This window comes from Oncorhynchus masou, chromosome 30 (assembly GCF_036934945.1).
Source record: "Oncorhynchus masou masou isolate Uvic2021 chromosome 30, UVic_Omas_1.1, whole genome shotgun sequence".
NCBI lineage: Eukaryota > Metazoa > Chordata > Actinopteri > Salmoniformes > Salmonidae > Oncorhynchus > Oncorhynchus masou.
In genome coordinates, this window is record NC_088241.1 from 64710085 (window position 1) to 64723067 (window position 12983).

Below are 12983 nucleotides of genomic sequence, written 5' to 3' on the forward strand. Positions count from 1 at the left end.
AACCTGCCTCGTATATCCTGTCTCGTGTAACCTGCCTCGTATATCCTGTCTCGTGTAACCTGTCTCGTGTAACCTGCCTCGTATATCCTGTCTCGTATATCCTGCCTGGTATATTTTGTCTGGTAACCTGCCTCGTATATCCTGTCTCGTGTAACCTGCCTCGTATATCCTGTCTCGTATATCCTGCCTGGTATATTTTGTCTCGTGCAACCTGCCTCGTGTAACCTGTCTCGTGTATCCTGCCTCATGTAACCTGCCTCGTATATCCTGTCTCGTATATCCTGTCTCGTATATCCTGCCTCGTATAACCTGTCTCGACAGTCTCTTCTTTTTTAACTCCAGTGCTGCCTTGTTTGCCTGCCAAAGTGACCTGGAAATTAGGAGTGTCATTTTGTTTGCCGAAATTAAATGCTTGGGTACATTTTGAGAGTTATAATGTCTATGTAGATGATTGCTTTCTCTAGTGTGAAATCAAATGTGACGTCGGGCGTCTAAATGCCAGCTATCCAAAACGAGTCCGACCTTAGCCTCGTATAAGTGCCTTGTAGTCATAAGATGCGTGTCATTTTGCCATGCGAGATGATTTAGACTTTCTATCTGGGGCAAGGGAACCAAGACCAAAGTATGGTATGCCTGCTGGTGCTGACGGCCAGGGGGGGGGGGGACCAGAGAGTTTGCTGATGCTGACGGCCGGGGGTGGGGGGGACCAGAGAGTTTGCTGGTGCTGACGGGGTGGGGGGGGACCAGAGAGTTTGCTGGTGCTGATGGTCGGGGTGGGGGGGGGGGGGGCAGAGAGTTTGCTGGTGCTGACGCCCGGGGGTGGGGGGGACCAGAGAGTTTGCTGGTGCTGACGGGGTGGGGGGACCAGAGAGTTTGCTGGTGCTGATGGTCGGGGGGGGCAGAGAGTTTGCTGATGCTGACGGCCGGGGGTGGGGGGGGACCAGAGAGTTTGCTGGTGCTGATGGTCGGGGTGGGGGGTGGGGCGGAGAGTTTGCTGGTGCTGACGGCCGGGGGGGGGGGCAGAGAGTTTGCTGGTGCTGACGGCCGAGGGTGGGGGGGGACCAGAGAGTTTGCTGGTGCTGATGGCCGAGGGGGGGGGGACCAGAGAGTTTGCTTGCATCATCAACCCATCGCTCCAGTACACACAGTCAGGGCCAGGAGAAGAACCGGTTGTGGCATGTCTCGTCGTTACGTTGACCATACTTTTATACCACAGCGCTTGGACCGGTTTCATGTTTTATACATCTATGGTCCAAGTCCTTTCAGCCCCAACGGAAGCAAAGAAGCCAGACTGTTTGGACGTGACCCAGACAGACCGTCTGCCCAGTGGAGTGAGATGGTCATGCTTTTAGTCATCTCCTCAGTTTCTAACCCACTCAGCCCCTGGCCAGGCCAGCTCTAATCTATGCTGCCCACCCAGCCCCTGGCCAGGCCAGCTCTGATCTATGCTGCCCACCCAACCCCTGGCCAGGCCAACTCTAATCTATGCTGCCCACCCAACCCCTGGCCAGGCCAGCTCTGATCTATGCTGCCCACCCAACCCCTGGCCAGGCCAGCTCTGATCTATGCTGCCCACCCAGCCCCTGGCCAGGCCAGCTCTGATCTATGCTGCCCACCCAGCCCCTGGCCAGGCCAGCTCTGATCTATCCTGCCCACTCAACCCCTGGCCAGGCCAGCTCTGATCTATCCTGCCCACTCAACCTCTGGCCAGGCCAGCTCTGATCTATGCTGCTCACCCAAACCCTGGCCAAGCCAGCTCTGATCTATGCTGCCCCCCCAGCCCCTGGCCTGTGCGAACCCATCCTCTGCCTCTGCTCTGTAACAGGCAGACTCATTTGGGGTGAAATAGCTGGTCTGGTTCTGGACTTGTAGCTGGTCTGGTTCTGGACGTGTACCTGGTCTGGTTCTGGACTTGTAGCTCGTCTGGTTCTGGACTTGTAGCTGGTCTGGTTCTGGACTTGTAGCTGGTCTGGTTCTGGATGTGTAGCTGGTCTGGTTCTGGACTTGTAGCTGGTCTGGTTCTGGACTTGGATCTGGTCTGGTTCTGGACATGTAGCTGGTCTGGTTCTGGATGTGTAGCTAGTCTGGTTCTGGACTTGTAGCTGGTCTGGTTCTGGACTTGTAGCTGGTCTGGTTCTGGACGTGTAGCTGGTCCGGTTCTGGACTTGTAGCTGGTCTGGTTCTGGACGTGTAGCTGGTCTGGTTCTGGACTTGTAGCTGGTCTGGTTCTGGACGTGTAGCTGGTCTGGTTCTGGACTTGTAGCTGGTCTGGTTCTGGACGTGGCTGGTCTGGTTCTGGACATGTAGCTGGTCTGGTTCTGGATGTGTAGCTAGTCTGGTTCTGGACTTGTAGCTGGTCTGGTTCTGGACGTGTAGCTGGTCTGGTTCTGGACTTGTAGCTGGTCTGGTTCTGGACGTGTAGCTGGTCTGGTTCTGGACTTGTAGCTGGTCTGGTTCTGGACGTGTAGCTGGTCTGGTTCTGGACTTGTAGCTGGTCTGGTTCTGGACGTGTAGCTGGTCTGGTTCTGGACTTGTAGCTGGTCTGGTTCTGGACGTGTAGCTGGTCTGGTTCTGGACTTGGAGCTGGTCTGGTTCTGGACGTGTAGCTGTCTGGTTCTGGACTGGGCCCATGGACATGGCTGGTAAACTAAGTCAACTCAGTCAGAATACCCACTATACAACCTGATTGAAAGGCAGTTAAACACATGGCTGGCTGGCTGGCAAGACCTGGCACCTTGTAAGCCTGTGTACACACACACTGAGAGAAAGACTAACACTCACACGCTGACACACACACACACACAATTACTCACTTACTCACTCATGCAGGGACGGACTCAAATACGCACACACCCTCGCTTTGTACCTCTCACTTTCACTCTGTCCCTCTCACTCTGTCCCTCTCCCACAGTCCCTCTCCCTCTGTACCTCTCCCTCTGTCCCTCTCCCTCTGTCCCTCTCCCTCTGTCCATCTCCCTCTGTCCATCTCCCTCTGTCCCTCTCACTCTGTCCCTCTCCGTCTGTCCCTCTCCCTCTGTCCTGCCCCGCTGGACCTCTCCCGCTGTCCCTCTCACTCTGTCCCTCTCACTCTGTCCCTCTCCCTCTGTCCCTCTCACTCTCTCCCTCTGTCCCTGTCCCTCTGTCCCTCTCCCTCTGTCCCTCTCCGTCTGTCCCTCTCCCTCTGTCCCTCTCCGTCTGTCCTGGCAAGACCTCTCACTCTGTCCCTCTCACTCTCTCCCTCTGTCCCTGTCCCTCTGTCCCTCTCCCTCTGTCCCTCTCCGTCTGTCCCTCTCCCTCTGTCCCTCTCCGTCTGTCCCTCTCACTCTCTCCCTCTGTCCCTGTCCCTCTGTCCCTCTCCGTCTGTCCCTCTCCCTCTGTCCCTCTCCGTCTGTCCCTCTCCTCTGTCCCTCTCACTCTCTCCCTCTGTCCCTCTCCGTCTGTCCCTCTCCCTCTGTCCCTCTCCGTCTGTCCCTCTCACTCTCTCCCTCTGTCCCTCTCCCTCTGTCCCTCTCCGTCTGTCCCTCTCCCTCTGTCCCTCTCCGTCTGTCCCTCTCCTCTCTCCCTCTGTCCCTCTCCGTCTGTCCCTCTCCTCTGTCCCTCTCACTCTCTCCCTCTGTCCCTGTCCCTCTGTCCCTCTCCCTCTGTCCCTCTCCGTCTGTCCCTCTCCCTCTGTCCCTCTCCGTCTGTCCCTCTCCCTCTGTCCCTCTCCGTCTGTCCCTCTCCCTCTGTCCCTCTCCGTCTGTCCCTCTCCCTCTGTCCCTCTCCGTCTGTCCCTCTCACTCTCTCCCTCTGTCCCTGTCCCTCTGTACCTCTCCCTCTGTACCTCTCCCTCTGTCCCTCTCCCGCTGTCCCTCTCCCGCTGTCCCTCTCACTCTGTCCCTCTCACTCTGTCCCTCTCCGTCTGTCCCTCTCCCTCTGTCCCTCTCCGTCTGTCCCTCTCACTCTCTCCCTCTGTCCCTGTCCCTCTGTACCTCTCCCTCTGTACCTCTCCCTCTGTCCCTCTCCCCGCTGTCCCTCTCCCGCTGTCCCTCTCACTCTGTCCCTCTCCCTCTATCCCTCTCCGTCTGTCCCTCTCCCTCTGTCCCTCTCCGTCTGTCCCTCTCACTCTCTCCCTCTGTCCCTCTCCGTCTGTCCCTCTCACTCTGTCCCTCTCACTCTCTCCCTCTGTCCCTGTCCCTCTGTCCCTCTCCCTCTGTCCCTCTCCGTCTGTCCCTCTCCCTCTGTCCCTCTCCGTCTGTCCCTCTCCCTCTGTCCCTCTCCGTCTGTCCCTCTCCCTCTGTCCCTCTCCCTCTGTCCCTCTCCCTCTGTCCCTCTCCGTCTGTCCCTCTCACTCTCTCCCTCTGTCCCTGTCCCTCTGTACCTCTCCCTCTGTACCTCTCCCTCTGTCCCTCTCCCGCTGTCCCTCTCCCGCTGTCCCTCTCACTCTGTCCCTCTCACTCTGTCCCTCTCCGTCTGTCCCTCTCACTCTCTCCCTCTGTCCCTCTCCCGCTGTCCCTCTCACTCTGTCCCTCTCACTCTGTCCCTCTCACTGTGTCCCTCTCACTCTGTCCCTCTCACTCTGTCCCTCTCACTGTGTCCCTCTCACTCTGTCCCTCTCACTCTGTCCCTCTCACTCTAACATCCTATAGGCTTCTTTGTCTAAGAGTGAGTGAGAGGCAGAGTGATGTAACTGTCTATTCCTCTGTGCAAAGAGATCAGGGCATCCACTCTGCGTTAGCAGCCTGACAGACAAAGAGGAACAACAGGCCTCTGCAAGACTACACAGCCCAGGGCCCACACAGTGCCACACACACACATATACACACATTTACATACACACATACATACACAACAGGGATTGAAAGAGAAGGATACAGAGGACTGAAAGCTTCAGTTTGGCCACTCTGTTTTTGAACGAGGCAGTTCTATTTCATGTGTAGTGATGCTGCCCTTTCCAGGCATGGCCTGTCGTGGGTCTCTCAGTGGGGTTTTTTGGGTAATATGTGCCATTGAGCAGACGATTTTATCCAAAGCGACTTACAGTCATGCGTGCATACATTTGTACGTTATGGGTGGTCCCAGGAAGGATTCAATATCTAAGCTACTGTATCAACCAACAATGTATGAGTTCATGTCATCATACAGCATACGAGTCATGCATGACGTGAAATGCAATCAAGCATTTTATTTTTTTATATAAATAATAAAAGCGATCATTGAAAAAGTAACGTTAACCATAAATTGGCCTAAACCGAAGCATTTCAAATTTATTCCACACATTTGACTTTCCTCGTACCCCCTGAGCAAGAATTTAGTTAGATATTACTGCACTGTTGGAGCCAGAAACACAAGCATTTAGTTAGATATTACTGCACTGTTGGAGCCAGGAACACAAGCATTTGGTTAGATATTACTACACTGTTGGAGCTAGGAACACAAGCATTTAGTTAGATATTACTGCACTGTTGGAGCTAGGAACACAAGCATTTAGTTAGATATTACTGCACTGTTGGAGCTAGGAACACAAGCATTTAGTTAGATATTACTGCACTGTTGGAGCTAGGAACACAAGCATTTAGTTAGATATTACTGCACTGTTGGAGCCAGAAACACAAGCATTTGGTTAGATATTACTGCACTGTTGGAGCTAGGAACACAAGCATTTAGTTAGATATTACATATAAAACCTTATTTTTTCATCAAACATTGTGAATAACTCACCACAGGTTAATGAGAAGGGTGTGCTTGAAAGGAGGCACATAACTCTGCAATGTTGGGTTGTATTGGAGAGAGTGTCAGTCTTAAATAATTTTCCACACACAGTCTGTGCCTGTATTTCGTTTTCATGCTAGTGAGGGCCAAGAATCCACTCTCACATTGGTATGTGGTTGCAAAGGGCATCAGTGTCTTAACAGTGCGATTTGCCAAGGCAGGATACTCTGAGCGCAGCCCGATCCAGAAATCTGGCAGTGGCTTCTGATTAAATTCAATTTCACAGAACCGCTTGTTGCAATTTGAGGCTCTCTTGTTCAGATATTGGTAAGTGGACTGGAGGCAGGGCATGAAAGGGACAACGAATCCAGTTTGTGTTGTCCGTTGAGGAAAGTACCCAACTCACTCAGGTGCTTTGCTATGTCACATTTGACATTGTCCGTAAGCTTGAGTTAATTTGCACACAAGAAATCATACAATCATACGTGAGAAACTAGTCATCATGCAAGCAGTCAGACAAGTGAAAATGATGGTCAGTAAAGAACATTTCAATTTAAAAAAAGTGTCAACACTTTTCCCCTTGATAACTAGCCACTTCTGTATGTTGTAGAAGCGTTACATGGTCGCTGCCCATATCATTGCGTGGTGCAGAAAATACATGAGAGTTCAGGGTCCATTTTCACTGTAGTGTCCAAAACATCTTTCAAGCTGTCAGGCATTCCCTTGGCAGCAAGATGCTGGTTTACCCAAGAGCCTCTCGGTGGATGCTGCAGTTTACCCAGAGCCTCTCTGTGGATGCTGCAGTGGACCCAAGAGCCTCTCTGTGGATGCTGCAGTGGACCCAAGAGCCTCTCTGTGGATGCTGCAGTGGACCCAAGAGCCTCTCTGTGGATGCTGCAGTGGACCCAAGAGCCTCTCGGTGTATGCTACAGTGGACCCAAGATGCTGCAGTGTACCCAAGAGCCTCTCGGTGGATGCTGCAGTGTACCCAAGAGCCTCTAGGTGGATGCTGCAGTGGACCCAAGAGCCTCTCGGTGGATGCTGCAGTGGACCCAAGAGCCTCTCGGTGTATGCTACAGTGGACCCAAGATGCTGCAGTGTACCCAAGAGCCTCTCGGTGGATGCTGCAGTGTACCCAAGAGCCTCTCGGTGGATGCTGCAGTGTACCCAAGAGCCTCTCGGTGGATGCTGCAGTGTACCCAAGAGCCTCTCGGTGGATGCTGCAGTGTACCCAAGAGCCTCTCGGTGGATGCTGCAGTGGACCCAAGAGCCTCTCGGTGGATGCTGCAGTGTACCCAAGAGCCTCTAGGTGGATGCTGCAGTGGACCCAAGAGCCTCTCGGTGGTTGCTGCAGTGTACCCAAGAGCCTCTCGGTGGATGCTGCAGTGTAGCCAAGAGCCTCTCGGTGAATGCTACAGTGGACCCAAGAGCCTCTCGGTGGATGCTACAGTGTAGCCAAGAGCCTCTCGGTGGATGCCGCAGTGTACCCAAGAGCCTCTCGGTGGATGCTGCAGTGTAGCCAAGAGCCTCTCAGTGGTTGCTGCAGTGTAGCCAAGAGCCTCACGGTGAATGCTGCAGTGTACCCAAGAGCCTCTCGGTGGATGCTGCAGTGTACCCAAGAGCCTCTCGGTGGATGCTGCAGTGTACCCAAGTGGTGTCGGGAACAACTGCTTACATGCGCGTTACCACTCCACTATGTCTCCCTGTCATGGCTTTTGGCCATAAGTACCGATACCAACACATCCTGACCACCAAAGTCCCATTGATGTCACAAAGCTGTCCAGTACTTTAAAAATATCCTTTCCTGTTGTCCTGGTTTCCAGCAGTTTGCAGAAGAGGATGTCTTCCTTAATTGACCCCCCCATAATCGTAACGGGACATATACCAGGAGCTGTGCCAGGCCCACCACGTCTGTTGACTCATCCAGCTGTAACGCATAGAATTCACAGGCTTGTATGCAAAGCATTAATTGTTTCAAAACATCTCCTGCCACATCACTGATGCGTTGTGAAACAGTGTTGTTTGATGAAGACATTGTCTGTATAGTTTTTTGGCCTTTTCCCCCAGCATTGTTCCAGACATACCGTTGGCAGCAGGAAGAATTAAGTCCTCCACTATAGTATGGTGCTTGCCTGTCCTGGCCACCTGGTAGCTCACCTTATAAGACTCTTCTAGCCCCTTCTTATTAATGGTATCTGTTTCTTTTATACGTCTTACTACTCAAAAGTTGTCTTAATTCCTGCTCCAAAAACTCCCGTGGCTTATTCTTCAATAATGTTTCATTTCTAATTGTCTGAGCAAGAGTGAAGGTTTCCTGCGAGAGAGTAACGATTAATGTGATTGGATGAGTAACGGTTAAAGTGATTGGATGAGTAACGGTTAATGTGATTGGATGTTCATTATTTAACTAGGCTTTCTGTATTTGACATTGTGTTATTATTTCTCTGAACATTAGATGGTTTAATTTTATTTTTGGCAGTGAAACGAGGCTACTCGGGCGAGAGAGAAAAACAAAACTCTCCCAAATGTATAGCCCCGTTGGAAAATATAAATGTACTGTTTGAAAATGTGAATCACATTTTTATGTGGTGTACCCCAACGGCAATGTGCGTACCCCAGTTTGGGAATAGCTGTAACAGGGGCCTTGTCAATAGGTTTAGCCGTCATGCTTTAAAAAGTTAGTACCCTCAGAGATTTTGATACCGAACACAAAGGCCACGTCTAGTAGTCGTCTAGCTGACTTTCGTCCCTTGACAACTCCATATCACGTCCTCCCATTCTCAGAGAACACAGTCCTCTAACACAAGGCTTATGTAAATGTCTCTCTCTGTCTGTCTCTGTCCATCCTGACATTTAGGAGCACACAAAGACATTTAGGAGCACACAGACATGTATGTCTTTCTCTGTCTTGCTCTCTCTCTCTCTGTCTGTCTCTGTCTCTCTCTCTCTGTCTGTCTCTGTCCATCCTGACATTTAGGAGGACACAAAGACATTTAGGAGCACACATAGACATTTAGGAGCACACAAAGACATTTAGGAGCGCACAGACATTTAGGAGCACACAAAGACATTTAGGAGCACACAAAGACATTTTGGAGCACACAAAGACATTTAGGAGCGCACAAAGACCTATAAGAGCACAATGAAAGTATTTGAGTGTGTTTTTATGATAAGAAATAAATAAATAAATAACAAAAAAGTTCACGAGTAAAAGTGTTTTAGGAGTGGTCCATGCTCAGTAAAGTACAATGTACCCTCAAATATCTGAGTCACTTGGGTGACCTTACCGTGGTAACGGTGGGATTGGCATGTCTGTCCGTCCGTCTGTCTCTCGAGACGAGATTGTCTGACATCCCTTTGCTAGTAGCAGTTGAGAAAACTCAAACGTAACGTTGAACAACAACCTAGCGTGTGAAGAGAAGATGTAAATAGCCAAGAAACACGAGGACAAAGTCACACTTCTGTAGACTTTTGGGTAAATTCGACCAACTTCTATGCCTGTGCGCTTCTTTAACGGTATCTTTCAGCACATCCCTCACAGTGCGCCCCAGGTTTTATGTGAATCTACCTTGTTCTTTGCATAGAAATAAGAAAGCGTTCATATTTCTATGGTTATTTGTGTACTGTAGCTACCAGCAATGAAACAAAACTGGCTATAAATCACAACTCCCGCTTGTGCTTTTTTCATCTATTTTTCTATTTTTAGGAGTATATGCAAGTAAAATGGTTGTACTGTAGAGACCTGAAAATTCACACACAGAGACAATGAAGGAGCGTCAGGCTCTCCTTCCTCCGCAGCGCACATAAATCACACTGACCACAGGTACCGGGAGGTGGGACAGACTGCAGACACTTTGTGACTGACAGGCATCTGTCCTATCAGTGTTTCCCTTTGTGACTGACAGGCATCTGTCCTATCAGTGTTTCCCTTTGTGACTGACAGGCTTCTGTCCTATCAGTGTTTCCCTTTGTGACTGACAGGCATCTGTCCTATCAGTGTTTCCCTTTGTGACTGACAGGCTTCTGTCCTATCAGTGTTTCCCTTTGTGACTGACAGGCTTCTGTCCTATCAGTGTTTCCCTTTGTGACTGACAGGCATCTGTCCTATCAGTGTTTCCCTTTGTGACTGACAGGCATCTGTCCTATCAGTGTTTCCCTTTGTGACTGACAGGCTTCTGTCCTATCAGTGTTTCCCTTTGTGACTGACAGGCATCTGTCCTATCAGTGTTTCCCTTTGTGACTGACAGGCTTCTGTCCTATCAGTGTTTCCCTTTGTGACTGACAGGCATCTGTCCTATCAGTGTTTCCTTTGTGACTGACAGGCATCTGTCCTATCAGTGTTTCCCTTTGTGACTGACCGGCATCTGTCCTATCAGTGTTTCCCTTTGTGACTGACAGGCTTCTGTCCTATCAGTGTTTCCCTTTGTGACTGACAGGCATCTGTCCTATCAGTGTTTCCCTTTGTGACTGACAGGCTTCTGTCCTATCAGTGTTTCCCTTTGTGACTGACAGGCATCTGTCCTATCAGTGTTTCCCTTTGTGACTGACAGGCTTCTGTCCTATCAGTGTTTCCCTTTGTGACTGACAGGCTTCTGTCCTATCAGTGTTTCCCTTTGTGACTGACAGGCATCTGTCCTATCAGTGTTTCCCTTTGTGACTGACAGGCTTCTGTCCTATCAGTGTTTCCCTTTGTGACTGACAGGCTTCTGTCCTATCAGTGTTTCCCTTTGTGACTGACAGGCATCTGTCCTATCAGTGTTTCCCTTTGTGACTGACAGGCTTCTGTCCTATCAGTGTTTCCCTTTGTGACTGACAGGCATCTGTCCTATCAGTGTTTCCCTTTGTGACTGACAGGCTTCTGTCCTATCAGTGTTTCCCTTTGTGACTGACAGGCATCTGTCCTATCAGTGTTTCCCTTTGTGACTGACCGGCATCTGTCCTATCAGTGTTTCCCTTTGTGACTGACCGGCATCTGTCCTATCAGTGTTTCCCTTTGTGACTGACAGGCATCTGTCCTATCAGTGTTTCCCTTTGTGACTGACAGGCATCTGTCCTATCAGTGTTTCCCTTTGTGACTGACAGGCATCTGTCCTATCAGTGTTTCCCTTTGTGAGTGCCATTGTGAGTCATTCCCCCTCGATCTGTTTATCCTGGATCACTCAGTTAGTCTTAGCTAGTCCTCCTGCTTAGTGCAGCAGCACAAGGAGATTGTCTTGTTATAGGTCTGTCTGTCTGTCACTCTTCCCTCAGACAGTTAGCCTAGATATGAATTGCTGTCCTTAGCCCTTCTGTGGCTTCCTCTAGCCTAAACCCGTGCTGTCAGAAAGGATATCTCTATGGCTGGCCGGGCCTCTGTGTTTTGGACTGTTTGATCATGTGACCTAATGACCCAGTCAGATCCGGTTGTAGTAGGCCAACGAACTGTTGAAGAAAAGTCCCTGAAACTCTCCCAAGAATACCATCGTAAATCCAAGTCATTAGGTTGGGAAAGCAGAAAACCGCGGGGCAGTGCAAAAACACAAACAAGACTTTTACAACTGCGGGACTAAACACAAACAAGACTTTTACAACTGCAGGACTAAACACAAACAAGACTTTTACAACTGCGGAACTAAACACAAACAATATTTTTCTAAAGCTCTGATTAAACCAAACAGTTTTCACAGCAGGGCAGACTAAAGAGCTTTTGTAGCATCTTGTTGTAGCGCTTGGCTGATATAATTCTTTATTATTGTCTTCTAGGGATAATCTTGATAATCTCTATTACCACCGATGGTGTATAAGCAGCAAAGCCAAGATGGTAGATTTCTAAATGCTGTTTGTTTGAGGAAAAACATTCCCATGGTGGGATTTTTGTTTCCCCTTCTTACTGTGTCCTTACCCAATGTGTCTTTGTCCTTACCCAATGTGTCTTTGTCCTTACCCAATGTGTCTTTGTCCTTACCCAATGTGTCTTTGTCCTTACCCAATGTGCCTTTGTCCTTACCCAATGTGTCTTTGTCCTTACCCAATGTGTCTTTGTCCTTACCCAATGTGTCTTGGTCCTTACCCAATGTGTCTTTGTCCTTACCCAATGTGTCTTTGTCCTTACCCAATGTGTTTTTGTCCTTACCCAATGTGTCTTTGTCCTTACCCAATGTGTCTTTGTCCTTACCCAATGTGTCTTTGTCCTTACCCAATGTGTCTTTGTCCTTACCCAATGTGTCTTTGTCCTTACCCAATGTGTCTTTGTCCTTACCCAATGTGTCTTTGTCCTTACCCAATGTGTCTTTGTCCTTACCCAACGTGTCTTTGTCCTTACCCAATGTGTCTGTGTCCTTACCCAATGTGTCTTTGTCCTTACCCAATGTGTCTTTGTCCTTACCCAATGTGTCTTTGTCCTTACCCAATGTGTCTTTGTCCTTACCCAATGTGCCTTTGTCCTTACCCAATGTGCCTTTGTCCTTACCCAATGTGCCTTTGTCCTTACCCAATGTGTCTTTGTCCTTACCCAATGTGTCTTTGTCCTTACCCAATGTGTCTTTGTCCTTACCCAACGTGTCTTTGTCCTTACCCAACGTGTCTGTGTCCTTACCCAATGTGTCTTTGTCCTTACCCAATGTGTCTTTGTCCTTACCCAATGTGTCTTTGTCCTTACCCAATGTGTTTTTGTCCTTACCCAATGTGTCTTTGTCCTTACCCAATGTGTCTTTGTCCTTACCCAATGTGTCTTTGTCCTTACCCAATGTGTCTTTGTCCTTACCCAATGTGTCTTTGTCCTTACCCAATGTGTCTTTGTCCTTACCCAATGTGTCTTTGTCCTTACCCAATGTGTCTTTGTCCTTACCCAATGTGTCTTGGTCCTTACCCAATGTGTCTTTGTCCTTACCCAATGCGTCTATGTCCTTACCCAATGTTCCCTTCAATATCTGGTAACGTTAATATACATCCCTTGGATGACAGTGTAACATTTGATCTTGTCTTTCAGGTGAAGTGGTCTGACTTCTCATCCAGCAATGTCAGGAAAACACAGCTTGAACTGGAGAGCTTCTTGTTGAAGGTATTTTCCCTAACTACGTTTTATAAATGCTGCAAACTGCCAGCTATCCTTATTAAAGTGCCAAAATTGACTGAATTTAAATGGAATTGAGCCCAAGTTCCCTGCATAGTATTGGCAGGACGTTCACCCTCTGATCATAAGCAGGGATAATGAACTAACTTTATGAGTTAATGAACCTAATGAATTGAATGTTGACCTGTTAAAGGACATCTCCTTGCTCTGGTTTTAAATGTATTTGTTTGAATGGTGAACT

General features: G+C 49.3%; 1 protein-coding gene across 2 annotated transcripts in view; it reads left to right on the forward strand.

Annotated features, from left to right (window-relative positions):
- The window catches only part of LOC135522935 (zinc finger CCHC domain-containing protein 2-like), an 84781-nt gene that overhangs the window by 31051 nt on the left and 40747 nt on the right, over positions 1–12983 (forward strand). For both annotated transcript variants that reach the window (XR_010452746.1, XM_064949650.1), the window contains exon 4: positions 12659–12730. Coding sequence is in view for 1 of the 2 variants with exons in the window: in XM_064949650.1 (XP_064805722.1) it covers positions 12659–12730 (72 nt within the window). In the remaining variant the exon portion in view is untranslated. The remainder of the gene's footprint in view (positions 1–12658; positions 12731–12983) is intronic.